Source organism: Callionymus lyra, chromosome 17 (genome assembly GCF_982586985.1).
Source record: "Callionymus lyra chromosome 17, fCalLyr1.hap1.1, whole genome shotgun sequence".
NCBI lineage: Eukaryota > Metazoa > Chordata > Actinopteri > Syngnathiformes > Callionymidae > Callionymus > Callionymus lyra.
Window position 1 is genome coordinate 6,522,765 of NC_141834.1, and position 22,456 is coordinate 6,545,220.

A 22,456-nucleotide genomic window follows, 5' to 3' on the forward strand; every position below is an offset into this window, starting at 1 on the left:
CGCCCACACACTGTCTTGCCGCTCTTCTGGGCTACAGGTTAATCCAGCAGCAGAACACGCTAGACTTGACTCCGGTCGGACCACTTCCTCGCGCAAGTCATGAATATAAAGATTGTATTTCATTGATTTAGCAAATAGTACCCAATACTATTTTAACATTCATTTCCCATCAGAACCTGCTCCACCATCTGTAAACCTCATTCTCTCTTCTTCTTTTTCCTAACATCACCCTCTCATCCTAATGGAAAAATGGCAAGAGAAGACTGATGTGTTTCTCGATTTACATCGGCTTAAAAAACGGATCAGCTATTCAGAGTGACCCCCCGCCAATGCCCCGGGTAGCTAGGATAAGCTCAAGCCTATGACTTTAAGGTAATTCGCGAAAAGAAAATTGATGAATGTTGGTCAGGCAGCGAACTTTAAAAATTCAAAGCAAGGAAAGGGAGAAAAATAGAAAGACGAGGAATTACAGGCTGTTGGGAAAAAATGTAGCAAAATACACAACTTCTTTAGGTAAGTTTATTTTATTGTTTAAATGCAGTGCTAAAAGTATTTGGTGGTTCTTTTGCCCTTGAAACTCGCCAGTTCCTAAACCCGTCAATGTTGTTTATGAGTGTGTTTATTTTGATTCGTGGCTGTCAGCGACCAAGTGTGTAACATACATTCCTTGTTGCCCTTCTAACTTGCCTCGGTGCCCTAAAATGTATGCTCTTCTTTTAAAGCAACACTTGATCTTGATCTTCAAAAGTTTAAATTCGAAGCCTGCAAATGTTTGGCTCGGGAAAAAGAAGACTAATGTTGATATAGTGACTTGTACTGATGCCAGTGTTTTAGATAAGATAAGGAATAGACATTATGGATGTCAACAATTATCCAGAGTAGAGTTCAGCAACCATTTTGATATCGCGAGATACGCCAAGGGCACTAAGTGTCCAGAAGGGTTACTAGAAGTTGGATTCTCCTTTCAGAAGGAGAAAAAGTTGTTTTCAATATTTTACCAATGCTACAAGAAACAAATCAAGGACGTGTCTTTCGTTCTTTTCAACAATTATCAATGATTTCATCTGATAGGAAACAAACATTATAAGAGGGAAACAGTTGTGTGATCGAGTGTCTGACACCCCTGATCCAGAATTAAGCAATGAGTAGTAAAGTTTAGAAAATAACGAATTTCTGAAACCACATCAACACATCGACGGCAGCAGTGAAAACGAATGGTGTTGAGAAAATTCAAGCCTAGTTAAATTGTGTCTACACAGAGAGGGAGCTGTTCACTGCCTTGGTGCTGAATTGTTGATTGTAGCAACTATGCTTTTTGGGAGGCAGTGCATTTTTTGGGGGGAGGTCACTAAAGAACCACACATTCGAAAACCCCAGGGAAAGATCCGTTTCTCCTCATCTCGGCTTTTCCACTGATCCCAAACAAAACTCTGTTTTCACAAGACAACAGCGTTGCCAAGCTAACAGTGAAAGCTCGTAAACAAGCGTAGACCTTTACAGATGTATTTTTTATTGACAAAATCTCTGAGACAGATGACAAAACCTCACATTTCTTTGCATCAGTTTAGGAGGCGCATCTTGTACAAGCCCGCAGAAAAAAATGCCAGAGTGGATTCAATCGAAAAAATGTTTTTGTTTTTTCCATCCTGCATCTCTCTTGACATAATAGCATCTTGAATTTCAAGTGCACTCAATGTCCCAAGGATAGATTTCTCCTAATCAGTCCAAACAAACAAAAATGCTGAGCCATGAGGAGAGTCAGGCATGGAGATAATAACACAATATCATCACTTGGAGAATTTCAGAACAATAAAGATATGAGCCACAGGAAACAAACTGTTGCTCACTAATATAATCTCTGCAACAAGGGAGATTTTGTAATTGTAAAAACAACTACTATTGCCTTTATTGTAGCCATTGTTGACCATGATGACGTAAAAGTGTTGAGTCGAAATGTTACTGCTTGAGGACTGACAAAAATATTTAAACGATAACTCACACTAGGGATGGATATTTTTATTTAGGCAGGGGTGTTGAACTCAATCACACAGAGGGCAAAATGTTTAAGCAGACAAGGTCATATGAATAATTCAAACAAGATGAATATTTACCAAACTAACAGGAAGTAGGAGTTTGACATTGATACATTTATCTTAATCCGTAATGATTCCTATACGTAGTCCCCATTTCCAGCTTTTCCAACTTGAATAAAGATTTCAAATGTTGAGGTCACAATTATAGAATGTCTTCCTACTGTATAGTTCCCGCACAAGTTTGATCTCAAATTATAGGGCAGTGAAACAACTTCTACCACCAATGTACTTTGTTCATCTGTGATGAATATTAAAGCTTCAGTTCCAGCGCTATCTTCCTTCCAAAGGCAGCGCTTCATGTGAGACAGTCTGGTCGCAATCAGTGAGCTCTACTGGGAGGATGTAGAGGAGGAAGATATTGGAAGTTGGCTGAATATCTAACACTTTCCTTTGGCGTCGGCAGCTGTCAGCAGAGGCAGGATGAAGGTTTTTAGGTAGAATCCACCCTTGACTTCTGACTAATCACGGTTGCGGAAAATTGGATTTCATCCCCGACTTTACGAAGAGATTTAGTTCCTTTAGAAAGTTCTACAATTTTCCGAAATATCAAAACTTTTGAAGTCCAATATCTATCACCAATATTATAAAAAGAACATTTGGAAAGTAGAATTATACTTCATCATTTTACCATTGTAATGTTTTTATGTCAGACTCTTACATTATTATGATGATTTTAAAAGGTGCAGATATAGATGGTTGCAGTGGATGCAGAGCATTTTAGATAAAGATTGTCTACAGAAACGGTGTCTTCCCACACCTGCTACTACTACTACTAATAATAATAATATATTTTAATTTATATTGCACTTTATATTTGAACACAAATCTCAAAGTGCTACACAGGAGAACACGATTTAAACAATTTAAGAACACAACAGTACAAGGCTGGACAGTAAGATCAAAAATTAAGTCTCAAAACTCATTGTACAACAGGATAAAACAAGATTAAGAAACTTAAGAACATTGTAAAAAAAATGAGAAAAAAGTTAAAAATACTATTGGGTAAAACAAGATTAAGAAAGCTTAACGAGATTAAGATGCTAAGGAAGGACTTTACTTGCGACAGGATTTCATTCATCTTTTCTTTATTTTATTTTTCAAATGGTGTAGACAGAGGAAGGTGAAAAACCTTCAAACCACGGAAATGAATAACTATAAACATATGCTTTTTCCCGATTTAGCAAACATGTATTCTATATGAACATAATCAACACGTAAACCCACAATACTCAATAAGGTTTTATAAACAGAAATGTAGTCCTACATCTTAAGACAATGTTTAAATTAACTGAATTATTTCAATGCATATTTTACCTTGGTATTTATAAGTTTTCATTTGTAGCTATTTGCATTTTACCACAACTTACGAATAAACAAATGTTTAAGTAAACAATGGATTACGAATCCAAACGAAAGTTGACTTTTTGTGTCTTTTGGTAACTCTTTACTTCGTTGACCTTGTTATTGAGAAATACAATGTGTTTAAACAGTGGGATTTAAAAACGTTTCTACTGTCTTACAAAGCACATGTGGGTGTTTTTTTTCCTGAGAATAAAGTTGCTTCTTTTGAGGTTCTTTAGTATTCTAAAAAATCAAGACAGGTCTGACAAGGTAAAGGGAAAACAAGGTCAGAATATTTCCAAGTCATCAATGAATCTGTCATTTCTTTTTTGAAAGGGAGGTGGAATGAAATCAAGGTCAGTTAAGAGGACCACAGACATGTTTTTCTGGGATGTACTCAGGGTGAAACTTTACAGAGTAAAATAATGGAGTGGAAAAAGTTTCATCCAAGTCATTCATTTTAATATCTCCATTTTATTCATATTTACACAAGTTTTTATGATTCACTTCTTTAATGATCACAAGCCAAACAATCCTCAGTTCAATAAATGTGTTAAAGAGGTTTTGTGGGTCAAGTGTTGGTTTGTTAGGATGGCTGTGGTTTTCACAGCCGAACCAAGGGACACATCCAACTGTTTGGGAACTCTGTGGTCTCGAACCGTCTCTAGTGCACAAGCGTTCTAACTAATTGAGCTTTTTCTCTTTTCACTGACCTCAGACGTCTACCTTTCAACAACTGTTGCTTAGTTCTCGTGCCTATGTACACTTTTCAAAGTGAGTGTCCAAAATTGAAGTTGAAGGCAAATGATCAAGTCCTGTCAACACACTTATGTGAGCTTCACACCAATGTTTGACACCTTGACAGCCCTTGTACTCTGTTTTATTTTGATCGTCCACTTCGTCCCGGCATCAAAGACGTGACACGGCATTGCACAATCCGCTTGGAGTCCAGTCTCAGTCCGTCCCTTCATCTCCTTTAAAGGGAAACTAATGTGAAAACCAACTCTCCTGACTCACTCACATGTTTCAAATGTTGAAGTCTTCCTCTCAAAGATGCAGTAAGTCCCTCATCATGACCATGTTTTCAACTTATTACTTTATAAAGTTCTTCCCCATCTGAAATCTCGGCGAACATAAGTTTACGTGAGTGGCGTCCATTATGACGTAATAATGGCTTCACTCCTCCTCCAGCCAGCTGTAATCACGCCCGCTTTGTTTATACAACGAGTTCATTGGACGTGGAGAGTTTCAGGATTGACGACGCGCTCACAAACCCTGATGCTTGACCAACCACAGCAGAAAAATAAGTGCTTTCAGTGGGCGGGGCTTAAGCACATTTTCTAATGTAAATATTTCAATGAAACAGACACATACTGATGATACAATAGAGTCAAACATCTATTTAAGACACTTGAATACACACATTAGTTCCCCGTTAAGTTACTGAAATGCTATTTTCCATTTATATTTTTTATTCACCACAGTTACTACATATTGAACTAGTTAGCATATAGGCTAGGCTAACATTAAAGCTAATATACCGGTAAATTCATTTTAAAACTCGACAGTAATACCAACGATCTCACTGACTTGCCTTCAGGTGATAACGTTCCTCTTTCTATCCCGATAGAGCGGACATTTTGGCTCATTAAGCGTCAGGATGAAAGCAATATTGAAGTTAATTTCTCTTCATTGACTCTGCAGCGACTGTGAACCCCCCCCCCCCCCCCCCCTTAAGAGTGTCAAAAAAATGTTAACACGTTTCTAATAGAGTACAAACCCTCCTAACTTTACTCAACATACTTGTGTACTTAAGCAGAAGCAGGTGTCTTCTGAGCAAATCGGATAAGCACCTCATTAAAAGCTCCGGAGCCTCCTTGTCAGTCAAGCACTGAGTTGCCATGGCAGCCATCGGCAAATTCATCTTCCACATAAATCATTTACCTGTGATTTTAACGGATCCTCCTCCAGGCAAACACCGCCAGCCTTTTTCTTACTTGTAAATGAATGCCTTTATCTTTGTTCAGATTTCTGTCATTTCTATTTAATACAAATGTCTGGTTTAGGCATTAAGAATCCACTTTCTCTTCGAAGACTCCAGTCATTCTCTAAAGAAACATTTCATTTCCTCACAAGCTAGAGCTCTGCTATAGATTCTATATTTAGGTCATCAAACTCTTGTTTTATGGTGGTTTAATCAAAGCAAAAAGTTGGCGACGGAAGCACACATCCAACTTTTATTTATAGCTCCTTACATATAGGTTTCCTCACCCTCGGCTCATTCCAGTTAACCAACGTATTGGTTTCATTCGTCTTATTAGCACATATTTCTTTCCAGATTATTCCCTCCAGCAGTTTTACCTTCCCCTGACCTTCTCCTTTACTAATCTATATCCCGTTCTTCTCCCCTCATGAACCAGTTTTCCAGCATGTTTTTGAGACTCTAAGTCTCACAACAATCTTGTGATACGTGTTGTCGGAATTGTCAGCAGGCAGAGAACAGATCTACCAGAACATTCAAGACCTAATTTGACAAAACTGCTGTGAATCTTGGAAGGGACTGACAAATTGATGCTCACACGGTCGCATTTTATTTCCTCCAATTTGGGAGAATTGGGTTGTTCTGAGCTTGTTTTCCAGGCCAAACTTGTATTTCGGTTCAACAGATGGTTATTCAGGTTTGATAGAATCACGGTTAGACTTGCTCAGCAGACACAAATTATGTGTCAATCAAATATAAATTGAAGGGAATTGAAGTGCTTCCATCATTCTGATGATCCCGACAAGCATTTTAAAGCCTATTTACTGATTCAATTCACATATTAACAACAACAAATCATACTTTTATATATTTTTCTATTGAATTAACATTCAACAGAATCATGGGCAGAATTTCCAAATCTTGCTTAATCAGTTTCGTGATTCAAGACGGCATTAAAAAAGGGGGAAATGATTGAGTGTGGAATGCAATTATGAATTTAGTGTTGACAGCAATAGGTGTCGAACTAAACTAAAACGAGGGGCCACACATTTTTAGCAGCGACAACCAAGTCTCGTGATGATTGTTAACAAGAAAAATCTCTTTTTTTATCTTGTTTTGATTTATTTATAGGTGAGGGAATAAACATCGACTACTTTAGCATGATTTCTAGCCAAAGATCTGAATGTATAAAATGACTTGATTGGCTTTTTTTGGCCCCCGGGGCCGGAACATTTGCACATGTGGTTTAAACTGAGGAAACAATGCAAAATATAGATTGAAATTTGAAACCCACTATCTGATTCATTTGATGATTTTCACAGTTGTTTGTACATTTGTCTTTTTAACACTATATTGACAAAACACTTCGGTGGAAAGCACTTGAACTCTGTTCAACCCAGTGACAAATGTTGCAGTGAGGATAGATGATGTTTTTTTGATGTCCTGCAATTAGACCAAACAGACATTTTCTGTGAAAAAAGACGTGAAAAAACAAGAGAGGACAGTTCCAAAACTGAGGTGGAATTCCAGTTTCCTGTCAATAACAAATTATAATGGCCTGGAGTTTGTTGTTAAATAATATCATTCTAGTGCTGCCTCTGACTCAAATGTCTCTCTTTGCTGAGTAAATCAGTAAAATTCTCCCCTTGATTTAACTCCGGTTTCCTCCCGCAGGTTGAGTGAGTACTCCGAAACATCAACTCAACATGAGGCAAACTATAAAAAAAAACACAAACACCACCAAACGCACACTGAGAAAAAAACCCTAAATGATCATTAGGACGAGGCTCCCGAGGCCTCAGTCGAGTTCAGCGATACTCTTTGTCATCAAAAGTCCAACATCCAGGGAGAGTTGAACAGCTTTGGCCTTTGGACAGATTCCAGATGAGCCAAAGACCTGAGTCCTGCTTTTTTTTTATTGCAGACCTGGACCGTTTCCAAACCTCCAGGTAATGACAAAGCTCTCAAAAGTCCTGGATGTCTGGACTTATTTGCTGTTAGATTTTCTGGCAGCGAGATTTGATTTGAGAGCAGAATAGATCTGGCACAGGGTGAAAGGAAAGTGAGAATAAAAGGATTTTCTTGAATGAAATGTGGCAGCTTGTTATTGTGCGTTTGAAACAATGAAACATGAGAATGACAGATATTACATTCAAATGGAAAAAATAATTGGTAGCATTTTCTTGGAGTTAACTTTTGCTTTTCTTGATGATTATTGTTCTTGACTAACATGAAATTTTTCACAACACAGTTTGACTTGAATCTTTGGAATTAAATAATAAATTATTTGTTTTATTTCTTCTGCTTTAAAGTCGAAAAATAATGAGTTTTTTATCAGAAAAATGATTCAATAATTTCTGACATTAGATTAATATTTCATTAAAAGAGCGGTTTAACATAGTTAGTGATACTTCATATAAGACTATTCTTGTATTCAAATGTTTTAAATAAACATTATTATCGTAATAATAACAAAATGGCAATAACAAATCAAAAAAGTCTATACACTATTTTAAAGGTTTTTGTTTTTTTCTGATCGTTCTGATGCGGATAATGAATTTAATATTGAAATATGGATTAAACACTTGAAATAAAACAATGAACACAAGTTGGCTTATGAGATTACATCTATCAATATGATTTGAAGTGTCTATTTTATGAAAATAAAAATATATATAAAAAAACCCAGTCATAAATCATATTAAAACGGTGTCATGTTACCATAAAAAAAGTTTGTTTAAAGAAATTGTTAAAAAGTGCAAAAACATTAATATTTTATTTACTAAAATGCACAATTTATTTTCTTCAATACATAACATGCCTGTAAAAAAATGCTTATTGAAATGTTATTTAAATGCAAGCTTAAAATAGTAGATTAAAATGATTAAGTTTGTAACCCTCATATCTCAGGGTCAAGGTGACCCGGTGGCCTGAAAACAAATGTGTTTATGGTATACCTTGTGTTGCTTCTGGGTGGCCACGAAAACAAACTCGGGCTTCCGGGTCACTCTGACCCAGAGGCAACACATGGGTTAAAGGTTAATCAGCTACAATGAGCAGCAATCTTGTCTTTCCTTCAGATAATTTTATGATTTTTTTTTCTAAAATATATATTATTATTTAAGTAAGAAATGTATATGGGCATAAATAAAGTAGTAAAAAGTTCAAATATGCCATATATTCCTAAGAAAACGCTCTCCAGTTGAATATTAACAGAAGGAAGTAAAAGTGCGTTTTTCAGCTCCAGGAGCGAATAAAGCTGAGCTAACACTTCATTAGGTGTGTGAGCTCCATCACGCAAAGCTGGAGTGAGAAGAGAAAACCAAGACTCTCATATTTGTCCAGACCCACAGCAGCCGCGAACATCTCCGTGTGTAGTTGACCGTGAACGGCAGCGTAATTGTTTAGGAAGCGTTCAGCCTCTGCAGATGTAATTCAGGCAGTGGAGATATTACTTCTGCACCACTGAGAGTCACTGTTTCAGGAGAGGATCCTCGTGGACCCCTAGAGTCATGGATTGGGAGAGGGGAGGGTTTGATGTGTTCAGTGGTGGGTTATCATGGTTGAATAAAATATCTGACTTTAAACTACAGTAATGATTATTTATTTAATTATTTATGGATGCAAAAAAATGTATTGCGACAGGGGCCACACGGCTGAAGATCTGGGAAGTGAAAAAAACAAACAATGAAATTATTATAAAAAGTTCAGACAAAATTTAATCACCAAAAACATGTTGATGTCGTACTTAAGGCTTCAATTTCTGTGTAGCTGAAGAATGTAGCTTCTTATGGGCTTAGAAAAGTCTCAGCTTAAATAGGCATTCAAAAAACTGTCTAAAAACAAAACAAAATGGGTGGAAATGTTAAACACAGTAATGGAAAAACAAATCAAAATGAAAGTTTTAGAAATGCATTTATTTGATCGATTTCGTGTTTTGGCTGTTAAATTTATTATGGCAACTTATTTATTGAATATTGTTTTGATTGTTTAAGCGTTTGGGACCTTGGACTGGAAAAGCGCTATATAAATCTAAATTACTTACTTACTTACTTATATTTTCTATTCAAATGTTGTTTTTTCAACCATTATTTCTATTTTTAATTCTTTTTTTTAACGCTAATTTCTTAGCTTTCTTATTCAACTCTCAGTTCAGGTATGAATAAAGACCTTAACAGACTTTTATGAAACATTTTATAGAAATTATTTGGTGAATAAAAGGGAAGAAATTAGCTACATTATGGTTCCATTTTTAAAGTTTGCATTATTTCTATGCAGTTTATATAAGTTATGGTTGCATAGTTTTTTTGTGACTGCGTCGACGTAAGGTAGTGGTAAAAATACATGCATCAAAGGCTTTAGTATCAGAACCAAACTGAATAGTTTCAACAGACGAATAAGAAAATGTTGCTCGTTTCTCTGATTATTATTCAACAATAATACTTATTTTTATTTCTCCAAACCACTATGGTAAGACCTAAGTCTCCAGAAAATCGTTCAAATTCAATAAATAATCCACACTGCCTTCACTTAAACACGTGATCATATAAATATTATAAGAGTAAACAGATTCAAAATAAGGTAGTTAAGAAATGCTTAAAAATAATGAACTAAATTCAACTTCATTTTCTTATATGTATTGATGCTTGTCAGATCCTCTTTATAAAGCATCTCTAAAAGAAGGATATCCATCACTCTGATGTTAGAGGTATCATACAAGATTAGTTTTGGTCCATGTGGCTGTTTATTATAAGATTACTCATGTGTTGCGTCATACAAACACCCGTTTCATCCTTTGGTTAAGATTAAAGGACTATTTCATCAGTAGCCAGACTCTCCACGGGCTGATCCTGTGTGGATGTTTATGTGGGTGTTCACCGTTTTTCATGTGTTTTGGATTCAATGAATCAACTCATTCAAAGTCAAATGACCAAGAGCGGCTTTGAAGTGTTCGCTGTAGAGCTTTTATTTTTTAATTTTCACAATGTCACATTGGAAAAGTATGTCGCAAACTAACTTCAATTTGTTCAACACTCGACATCAATTGTTAATTAAATGTTCACTTGTGTGTCTGTTTGTACAAAACTCTCTTTTAATTTAAGTTAGAAAATGTGCTTAAGCCCCGCCCACTGGAAACACTTTGTTTTTCTGGAAATCTTGTTTACCATAACCACAATCCCAGAAGTCTCCACCTCCAAAGGACTTGTTGTATAAACAAAGCGGGTGTGATTACGGCTGGCTGGAGGAGGAGTGAAGACCATTATTACGTCGTAATGGACTGCCTCTTGTAACCTCTTGTTTGCTGGGATTTTAGACAGGGTAGATGTAGAAGTAATGACTTCAAAACATGGTCATGATGAGAGACTTACTGCAACTTAGAGAGGAAGACTTTAACATTTGAAACATGAAAGTAAATCAGGAAAGTTTTTTTTTTGTTTTTCTCAAGTATTGAAAAATTTAAACTTTACCCCCTAGGGGTAACAATTAGTGATAAAATAAAAACAAAACTGCAACAGTGAATGATAAAAACAAGTATAATGATAAATTAAAAGAGAAAGAGAACCAGAAATAACCTGTGCTGGTTTGATGAAGTTTCAAACCTTCAAAGTTCCAAATGTAAAGTATTATTATAAGAAACTCTGTCTATGAAAAAAGATGTGTTCATATTTGTATCACAGCAAGAAAGCTGTATATAAAAACCTGCACAGCGATGATAGCGCTGACTTGTGTGCCCAGTGGCCTTCACTGTCAACACCACAACAACAAAAAGTGGTGCAGGGCTGCTTATAATACGTGTTGGCACTTAAAAGGTCGGCTGGAACATGAGCGTGTCATGCTACATTGGTACGAGGGCCAAAGTTTAATTACTCTCTAATTTATTCCAGCAGTACAAGAGCCGCGACTACAGAGGTCCGGTTTGTTCTACACACTTCTACATCAGTGGCGGAGCCAGAGGGGGACGTTGAAGGTAAAGAAAGACTGGCCATATTTGAGAAGACATTGAGACCTGTGTGAGGAGAAGAACCTGACAAATTAGAGTCTACAAAGAGCTGAAGAGTGGCAGGAAATCTATGGCCTCGGTTTGAGACGGTGAGTGGCCGGCGTTGAAAACAGAGTCGGGGATGAAAGAGGGTAAATCTGCTTTATCGGGCTCGAGAAAACCGCTCCGAACATTGTTTGGAATGAGCATCCAGTCGAGAAGATTTGCTGCTTTTCTCCCCACAACAGCTCAATATTTGCCAGACATGAATGAAAGTATTCTGCTGACGGTGATTGTGCAGGATCGTGACTGGATAAATGAAGGAGTCCAAGAGCCTAAATAATGCAGAATAAACAAAGTCTGGATGCTGGATTAGAATATTTGCCTTTTTTAAGACGCTTAAATTTTCATTTAAATGAGTGATGTACAAAAAGAAAAGTGCACAAATGAGATACATCTTGAAGAACTCTAGTCGTTTCTGACCTTATTAAGATAATACAACTGAAGTTAAGTTAAAGCCAAAAACAACAGTAAATGTACACAGACTGTCAGACTAAAATCCCAAATAATCAACTAATTAAAAAATGTGGTACTTTTGGTGTATTCTTAGTTTAAGAAAAGGTAAGTCTGAAAGATATGGGTATACGAAAAGAAAATTAGTATGAAAAGGTAATATTTAAAAATGTTGTAAGGCTCATACAAAAATAAGTTTTATTTTACTGTAATATATTTTATTCAAACGGTTACATGTGATTTATTTCTAGATATTTATTTGTTTTTTTCTGAGTGAGGGAAAACTTAAATATAAACAGACAAAAATAAAAAATACACTCTAGGACAAATAACTAAAGGATTATTATTCCAATTGAAAAATAAGAATAATAGAAAATTGTCCATGAACATATTTTTATAAGCAGTGAGAAATCTGCATTTTTTACATTTTTCTATGTAAGTGTAAAACACAATCTGGTAAATTCACTGTATACTTGTTGCCCAGTCAATAACACAATGCTCTATAATCCTAAACTCTGAACCAATAGTTTTATATAAAACTGAAAAATGTCGACACTGTATCATGAAACCTCCTCAACCGATCTAACAGAATTTACTGTATACTTGTTGCCCTGTAAATAACTTGCAGTCTTCTATAAAAAAAATATAACACAAAACATATGTCATATCAGTTTTTCTGTTGACACATGCTTTAAATATTTGTGTTTAAATATTATATATTTAGATTTTCTGACAAAACATTAACATCAAACTAGGGGTGTGTCAAATCTGGCGAAACAAAACGTATGGTGATAAAACGGAAACGATACACTGCTTTTCGATACTGTAGGAACAAGAATATATTTGTAGTATTGTTGAGTACTTGACTCTGGTGTTGCAGTATTTACAGACCACATGACTCTTGACAGGTCGTAACTGCTTTCATTTGTTTTGGAACCAAATTATTTCCAAACATCAGCTTTAAGAGCTGTTGGACTCGACTGTATCCTCTCGTCCTCAGTCATCTCCGGGATGTCCAAACATCAGCTTTAAAAGCTGTTAGAGTCGACTGTATCCTCTCGTCCTCAGTCATATCCGGGATGTCACGGGATTTCATTGTTCCTTTAGCAGGATGTAATGACTGCTGCCATCTAGCAGCAGAAGGTTTAATTACAACACAAAAATGAACAAATGCCGTGGATATTTGGGTGTTAATTAAACAAAAACAAACCATTAAATAATAATTATAAAATTGAAAGCCAAAAAAATGTATTCAGTGCTATTAAATATTAATATCAAATATTTTTAAAGTTTAAAGTTCTTGTAACAATTTAGAGATGGAAGCTAAACTACCGGTTCTCAAGAGGTTTCTGCCTCAAGAAGTCACGTAGTTTAAGTCGGTGCTGAAAGGGTCAATTTGCAGGAAGTGCAGCTCATTGTGTTTCCCTCATTCCAGGTGCAGCGGGTCATTATTCTCAACCGACAGGTTTACTCAGGTCGCCTCATTTGCGGAGCCGCCAGACTCGGCTGCTGTGTGGCGGGTAAACAACAACCAGGCCACCACAACTAAAAATATATCTGACTTTATAATAGTGATGTTTTTAGCTCGGGCAACAAGTCCTGACTAATTTATACGTCTATTAGTGGGAGTGAACCGCACAGGTGCCACACATGCAGATTGCATTTCCTATTCACACCGCTGCTTCCTGGCGGTGAATTATTCAGCGGGCGCTGTGTGGTGGAAATGTCACTTGAACTTTTCCACCGTGGACAAACCCGCATGAAGGTATGGATTCCACTGCGAGGAAACTTGTTAAAGAAATCATGTTTATGTTGAGATTTAGATAGAATGATATTGGTTATGTTTAGCTGGTTTTTTTTCATTGGTAATTGTGTAGCGCTATAATGAATCTATAGTACCTCAACATAATTATAGCCACTCAACACAATAGTGGCGCTGAAGAGGAAGATAATGGCTGAACCTGCTGCACCGCCGGAAAAAAAAAGAAAAAAAGATGTCATCATCATCTTGGTGACAACTGCTGGTGGGTGTGTGGACTGAGTTACATTGTGTTCTCTCTGCTTCGCAAACTGGAATTGGCAGCTTGCAATGATGTCACACCCATGAGAAGACATTGAGATTTGTCTTCTACAGAGAACATCTTCCACTGCTTTTCCTCAAGAAGGGTCTCGAGGAAGGCTTTTTAAAAGACACCTGGAATTACACAAAACAGGAATGACAACCTTAGCTGGTTAGATATTTTTATGCACTCTAACTTTGGGGTTTTCGGCCAGTAATGCTATTTTATTTTTGCAGTTTTCATCTAAAGGCTGGTGTAAGTACCATTTTGGTCCGCCCTGTCATTTCTGTCCGGACACTTCCTATTTGATGACGCCGTCCGCCCAAAAACTGTTGAAATATTCCAATTACACCGGCGTAAGTACCATTTCTGTCCAGGAACTTCCTTGGAATGGTGTCAAAAAAACATTTTTATCTGTAAAAAGAACCTGAATTAAGCGATTGAAGTACACTTTCTACCACACTTTAAACATTTATATTAATAAAAAAGACCATCTTTGTCACCGAAATAATTTTCCAAGGATCAGTCCGTCTGTCACTTCCTGGTCGTCACATTCAATTGGAGTTGAAAGTCACATGCGTCTATTTGTTTAAATAAATGTTTAATGTGTGGTACAAAGTGTCTTCTAATAGCTCAGTTCAAGTTCTGTTCACTCGATAACGTTCACGTAGGAAGTGGCTGGATATAGTAGTGGAAATAGTAGGGCGGACAGATATGGTACTGACACCGGTCTATTAAAAAAATTGCCTACATTGAATGGGTTCCTGGTGCAAAAAAAAAGGTTTGAAACCCCTGGTTTAGCCAACTTGCCACTAGCAGAAGAGCTAGATTATAAAATATGTTGTGATGAAAATCCAAAAATTAAAGGTGGTCTTTTTTTGGCTACATTTTCAAATGTTGCTTTGAAAGTACATGCATGCAAGGGGGCCTGTACCAAGAGGAAGGTATTATTTGTCGTGACCTATTTTCTGAATGAATTTTCTTTTAAATTTCTCTTATTCAATCCACATTTTTTAAGCCCCCTTGAGTGTGAAGCTAAATTAACATCTCATTTGAACAAAGGACTTCTTGAAAGAACACAATGATTTAATTATCTAAATGTTCTATTGACTAAATAAAAACATTTTTTAATACTTATTAGTTAACCTCACTCCAAGGCCAAAAAAACGGAAATTGCGGAAGCCTTAAAAGAGCCTTCAACTCCTCATAAAATATACATATACATCCAGGTAAATACATATTAGTTTAAGTTAGTTGCAGTGACACTTTTTCTTACATGAGGGGTCGCCAAAAACTATATTTTTAATCCTGCGTATTGTGGCTTTAACTCAATAAAGAGGCCATAAAAAGAGTCAAATTAGTTTTTTCTACCCACAAAAATATGTATCTATGTTTGTTTTTTTTTATGAATAATTTTATTTCAGTTCATATTATATAGAAAATGTTTTTATTATATCAGTAAAAGTGAGTCATTTCTGGGCTATTAATATATTTTCCTAAATTTAATATCAGAGTAAATCCAAAAATGGTCAACTACAATACACATTTTCAGCTTTTTGACTTTGTAGACTTCTTCCTTTAGCAAATACATGTTCAATGTCTCCATTTCAAGCATAGATGCAACAATTTGTATGCCAAATCATATTAAATGTGGATATTCATGAGGAACATCGAAGTTTCTCTTTCTCATCGTACTTTCTTGTCGTACCGACTCAGGCTGATGGACTGATCAACTTTGACTTTGCAGCACTTGAACGCATCATGACATCATAGAAAGATGATTCCCGTCTCATTGATCTTTGGTTAGCACCAGCAACATCAACTTCCTCAGCAATTAGCCAAACTAATGAAGCAGCTCAACATCTGCTGTAGGGAGCCGCAGAAGAAATCGGTTCCGCCGCAAAACACTCAGAGACCATCGGGGACCTGGTCTCGGGGGTCAACTGAGGGCTGGAAGCTCGTGTCCCTCAAGCAATTAGCGAAAGAGACCTTGAACAGGCGGGAATTGGTTTGGTCCGATTTTTCTCGTGGTCAGTGTGGGTTTTCCTGTTCACAGCTTCTTCCACGCAAACGATTGACAACATCATTGTTAACTCGGGTTCAGCAGAAGATACAACATTGAGTTTTAATGCTAGATATGACAGGAAAGTAGAAAAGTAACTGTTCTTTGGTAAAGTTTTTTAAAGCACCATCGACTTTGAACCATCAATATGTCACCATTCAGAGTCTTTTGATCACAACAACACATTGTTTACATTTAGCTCGGTCACAATGTGACTATGGATAAAAAGCACTTCCCATTTAAACAGTTTGTCAACGCTTTAACTACTAGCACTTCTGCTATGGTAGCATGTATGTTTGGATTACAGGAGTTTTGGGGGGTATATACCTTTAGGTTGATATATATTTTTCACGTTAGGATTAGCCTTGTTTGTTACAAGATTTTAAATAGTTTCGAAGACAAGGAATTACGTTTTCTTCCAAGTCATTTTTGGGGCCCACCATCTCCCTTTATCAACCGGCCAATTCAGACCGTTAAAGAAAAATATACGTATCTTATAAGTAACTCGTGTAATACTATCTATAATATATAAATAAATAAAGGCCATGGCTGAGATTCTCACCAAGTTGGGTTAACTGATCTTGAACAAAGTCAATTTTAGGTAATTTTTGTTAACTGTAAATAAGATCCTACCAGTTACACACATAGCGTTAGTTTATGGCTCTTAATCTGTCACGGGGGCCAAATCTTGCCTTCCAAGTTATTTGATAGGGCCCACCGGATGGTTATCTTAAAATCAAAGTAGATTATTATGCCAGCGTTGAAGATAAAAAAAGGATTTGATGTGTTTGTTGAAGGAGAACAAACAAAGAGACAATTAGGATTTATTTATCTATCCATTTTCTGCCGCTCATTCCCTTCTCGGGGTCGCTGGGGCCTTTCCCGGTTTCTTCGGACGAGAGGCGGGGAACACCCTGGAAAGGACGCCAGTCTGTCGCAGGGCACACAAAGACAGACAACCATTCTCACACACACACTTAGACTTACTGACAATTTGCCCAAGTTCCAAATCAACCATTTTAATGTTTTTGGAATTTGGGAGGAAACCAGAGTACCTGGAGTAAACCCACAGATCACAGGGAACATAGAACGCAGAAAGGAGGAAAGTCGCCTTCTCAAGTGCGAGATGTTTGGTCATAATTACACACATACTTCCTGTTAAAGAAAGTTGGTAAATATACTTTTATTTCATGCAACAAGATGTTGAAACCAAGTCATTTATTTGGCTCATAGCACGACCCATCAGCTGAGAACCACTTCTATATGCATGGTACATGCAAAATCTCCCCAAAAAAGATATATTATCTCTTTTCTGGCAAGCGTTTCCGTTTGATTTAAACATTAGAAAGTTCACAGTAGCGTTTGGGCTCCGGTTTACATTCACCTTGAACCCAAACAGTAGCTTGGTTACCGTTGTTAGCAGTAGAAAACATGTCGTTGTCTTTGGTATACTATTAGCTACACCTCATTAGACGCAAAACAAGCGCACAAATACACAGCGTCGCTATGGTTATACACAGCATCATTTACAGCTCCACAGTGTGTTTTTTTTGTGACCACAAAGTGAAGCTCACCGCTGCAGACTCACAGTCTCACACCGTCAACGTAAGCATGGCTACACTGAACAATAACCTGCTACTTTCACGGAAACCTTAACCTTCATTTAACACATTTCTGTTTCTCCCAGAACTGGCACATAAAGCCGCCGAGTGATATATATATATATATCTATATATATAGATATATAGATATATATATATTCTCCTTTCATTTTTATGTATTTATGCAAACACATGCACCATGTCAGCCCCTCTGTACTCTGCAACACCATGAGATCCTTCTTCTTCTACCCTTTTATACGCGGCTATTCTTCCGTCCCATATCCCACCTGTCAGTCATCCGCATCAGTCCCACCCTGCCTGCACTCTCCTCTTTATCTCCCTTGATCATTGACGATGGCGTCCTCTCCTCCTCGCCTCTTTACGCTCGTCATTTACACTCTCTTGCTTCGTTCCTCTGCTCCTGCCACTCACCTTTAATCTCACTAGGAATCGCTTTATCATCAGCATACATAATGACTCCTCCAGAACCTCGCCTGATGTCATCGTAGCAAACAGGAAGTGGGGGGGGGGGCTGATGTAAGCCTCCTTTTCCTCTCATTCATCTGTCACTCCTACTCCACACCATCACCACTGTCGCACTGTCCTCATACATGTGCTTCACAACCCTCACCTTCTTCTCTGAAAGCCAGGACCTAACCCAACTGGTTTTGTCTTTAACTACAAACTGTTTGTTTACTTTTGTCTTCGCTCTTTGGCAGAGGTATGCTCTGTCTCAGTGCATTTATGTATGACAAATAAAGGTATATCTTATCTTATTAACCTATGAAGGGAGTTTTTTAGGTTCTCTTCTCTATCAGCTCATTTTAAGCGCCACTCTACTCGACTCTACTCTACCTGGTTCGTGTTGCGTTTCCACCAGCACGGTATGTGGAAGCAGGTACTATTTTTAGAAACCTGCTCCTGCTAGGGCTAGGTATTGATTGAAAATGTTCGATTAGCGATAATGATAAACATACCTTCTATCCAACACCAAAACACAAAGCATGTTTTGATAGTACGAAGCGTTTTGTTCAAAAAAGAATCGAAGTTCAATAAGTAGCTACTGTATATTCCCCGCTCTGGTTTTGAAGTGAGCCGAGCCAGCACTGAAAAGGCGACGTCCACGGACTCCCAGCAACGGATCTCGGACACAAGAAAACAAACCCACCATTTTTTTTTAAAACGATGAAGAAGGATTATTGTTCTGAATGTTTCTACTCAGATTATTAATTGAGAGAGCCAATGAGGACACCAGATTTGTTACAATAAAGTTGTATTTCAATGATTAATCCAGAGAAATATATTTCTTCACAAACGCATTCTTGGCTGGACTTTCCGTAGAACAGTAGGTACCAACTTTACACGAGTCGACTCAACTTTCTAATCGTGTCACATCAATCTAGGTCCAACCGAAACATATAATGTAACAAATGTTCCTGACAACAGTTATAGGAATTTACAACAATTTTGGTATGATGGCCCTTAATGTGGTGCCGTAGTCCTTGAATGAGGTCCAGACCTGTTTGTGTCCGATAAGTACACCATTGCCTACACCAAGATTTGGGGCGCTGTAGTATTTCGACCCCGCTCACTGTGAGTTTAGGTAATAACAAAACAAGAGTGTTGAGTCAAGTCGAGTACTGATAGTGGAAAAGCAACAGAAAAAACTTTCATGGCTCTAAATACTTGGATCAATATCTTCTACAAAACGCAGGCGACTCCTAACTCTTATGAGATGACCTGCAACAAGTCCAGGTTGTCGGGTGGATTCCACCCTTCTTTCAAACCAGAACCTCCAGCGCGCGGCGTCAGAACACATCCATTACTTCCCTTCAGGCTCTGAAGTGAAAGCTCCTTGTAGCTGTAGTTTGTGTCTGTTGCAACGCCTGTGATTGAACTGATGAAATCCTTTGTTATCTTCAAACTCACAAACACACACACACACACACACACACACTCGCGCCTCCTTCCCCGTTGTCTATCTTGGCACCGTTTCTCCACTGCCACAGATGGTGAAGGGAGGCACGGAGATACAAAGACAGGGGGGGGGATCAGCAGTGGAGCTTCTATAATTCCGACCTCCCCGTCTCCCGGCGTTTGACGGCCGTAAATCAGGCGCACCAACTATCCGTCTCTCATCCACCTCTACTTTTCCTTCACCGACTCCATTCATCACTTCCATTTGTCCGCCGGCGCTCTCTCGGGGGGGAGCAGAACGACAGCCATCCATCCATCCCTTCTGTCCATGTACCCCATCATATCTCGTCCCGCCACCGTTTACACACCTATTAACCCCCCGAGATCTGACCTTCCCGTTGGTCCGTCCCGCATCCGTCTGTGCGAGACCCTTCAGGTGAGAATGGGTCATGACTTGTTTTTTGAAGATTTTTTTTTTGCCATTTCCCTTTTACCCCTATTATCGATCCGACACGTTAGAGGGGCCACATGGGGGGTCGATAGCAATCATGACACTCACCAGCTGCATGCCACAGATGAAGGCCAAGGTACACCTGCCACTGCAACACCCCATGATGTCCTCAGGGCTGGGGGGAGAGGGTCTGGATTACTCCCAAAAAAAATGTCCCAGTTGGACTCTCCAAAAATCCAAGAGGCCCCTGGAGGGACGTCTGGCTTGGCTGGCAGCCCAGGTGAAGGCACTTCTGCCGGACCCTCGGAGGGGGGGACTTAAGAGATCGGAATCTTTTCTCTGTGGATCTGGGGGTCAGGGTGCGAGCATGACCCTTCAAACTCGAATAAAAACTACAAGATAGAATCACTCCTGCTTCTGTCAACTCTCCAGGTGAGTCCACGTTCACAAGAAAGTCCTGTGGATCATCCTTATCTGAAAGTCTTCACCTACAGATGGAGGAGATTAGAAGGTGATATTCCACAGATTAAAATGTTTAATAATCCGATTAAGTGGCTGCTTGTTTCAAGGTTTGGAGAAGAAGTGAAAGTGGCTCCTGTGAAGTATCATCCTCCAGGGGTTCACGCGCGCGCGCACACCGTCACCATCGGACGCTTAATCCGAGAGAGGAGAGCAAGACGAAGTACCCGGAGATGTCACGCCGTCTCCCCTGGTTCATCTCCTCCCCGGTTCAGATCCTTCTCAACAGCCGCCGCTGCTCCTCCGTTACATCACCTCTCCGTGGAAAACACACGCGTGGGTCCACATCCCGGGGAGAAGCGCGAGGACCAGGAGGGGGTTCTCTTCTGGAGTGGAGCAGGGTTGAGAGGAAGGGTAAGTTTTAGTTTGTGTCCGACCCGTGTTCGGGAGTGAGGAGGAGAGACAATGGGGACCAGGATGGACCAACGGACCGACAGGAGCGTCTCGCCGCCTGGCAACTGTCAAGTCAAACCCCGCGCACACAGAGGAGTGTTCCGGTTTATGCCGACAAAATAAAAGCACGAGAGGTTAAGTGTGAATGTAGTTTGTGAGGGAATCGGGGAATGTTGGATGAAAGACTTGTATTTCCACAAATACATTTGAAATTATACATCGTATCTGAATGATACCTTCCTATTTAAAAAAAAAAAAAGCACACAACAATGACAATTTTCAAAACCTTTTTCTTTAATTATGTTGATGCTGATGCTGAGCAATTTCCCTTAAACCAGGACAATAGTAATGGTTTAAGATGAATGGATACTTTTTAGGAAAAAAAGTGTTTAGTGGCTGTTGTGGGCCAGCAAAGGTTTCCTCCTTTATGGTTTCTTTTCTTTCTTTCCTTTCTAAATCTTGTCTTAAAACACACTTTTATTTCCTGGCTTTGAACACAGCATGAGACTCAGTAGCTGTTTTTAGTGCCTTTTACTTGTTTTTACTTGGTATCGTTTCATCCTTAGAGTTTTAACTGTTCTTATTTTAATAATATTTATATGTTCTTGAACAGCACTTTGTATTAAACACTGTTGTTTTTAAAGTGAGTTTTGAGTTGAGTTTACTTTTTGTAGTGGAAAGTGTAGTGGGTTTTTTTTAGCAATTCCGTTTTTTGTTCATAAGACAAGTAATGTGAATGATTACTTCCCATTATCTGTTCAAAACAAACGATCTAGGGTTGTTTTTTAAAGTAAAAAGATCACCACAAATAAAAATGTGAAAAACAAAAATACGTTGAAAATCTGATGATAATACAAACTTATTTTTCTAAGATGTTCCTTTTTTTTATTATAATAAAGCCCTTAAAGGATTTTTCTTCTCTCTATTTGTTTCAAAATTGCAAATTTACTTTATTTCAACAAGTGATATTTCTTCAAGGATGATCTCTAATAGATCCTTTTTATGGTCAGACTTTTCCAATTTTTAGAATAGAAATGTCTTACATTTACATGTCAATAATTTGTTTTCATTGATATTTTTGTTGTTGGTTATGTATACATTATCTACCACCTAGAGATCAAGAAACTTTTATCGTTAACCGTTTTTAACTAATACAACGTATACATACTTTTAAAAACACAATTTAAACTTATTCAAAACACAATATGTTAGTGAATATTAAGTTCACCGTATCAGAGTTTTAAACAATGACGCTAAAATAAGGCTAGCTGATTTATTCTGCCACAAGTTCGGTTTAGTCAAACTTTGTCTTTTTCCACTTATAATTTTTCTTCTACAACTAACTGCCACTTATTTTATATACTTTTATTATGTTTCTTTTTTGTTTTTTATTTTTTACGTGAGATAAGTCTGATGTCATGTCGAGAATTTAAGTCAAAGGATTCCAGTACATTTTTTATACTTATAAGTATCAATATTATTGTTCATCAAAAAGAACATGTCTATTTTTTATCAAAATAAAATCCAGAGTGTGTTGGAGAAAAA

At 37.9% G+C, this 22,456-nt stretch overlaps 1 protein-coding gene across 2 annotated transcripts in view; it reads right to left on the reverse strand.

The window, feature by feature from the left end:
* The window catches only part of nkain2 (sodium/potassium transporting ATPase interacting 2), a 106,522-nt gene extending 85,568 nt beyond the window's left edge, over window positions 1-20,954 (reverse strand). For both annotated transcript variants that reach the window (XM_087812177.1, XM_087812178.1), the window contains exon 1: window positions 20,108-20,954. In XM_087812177.1, the coding sequence (XP_087668303.1) occupies window positions 20,108-20,161 (54 nt within the window). In that variant the 5' untranslated portion in view covers window positions 20,162-20,954. The remainder of the gene's footprint in view (window positions 1-20,107) is intronic.
* Between the last annotated feature and the right edge of the window lie 1,502 nt (window positions 20,955-22,456).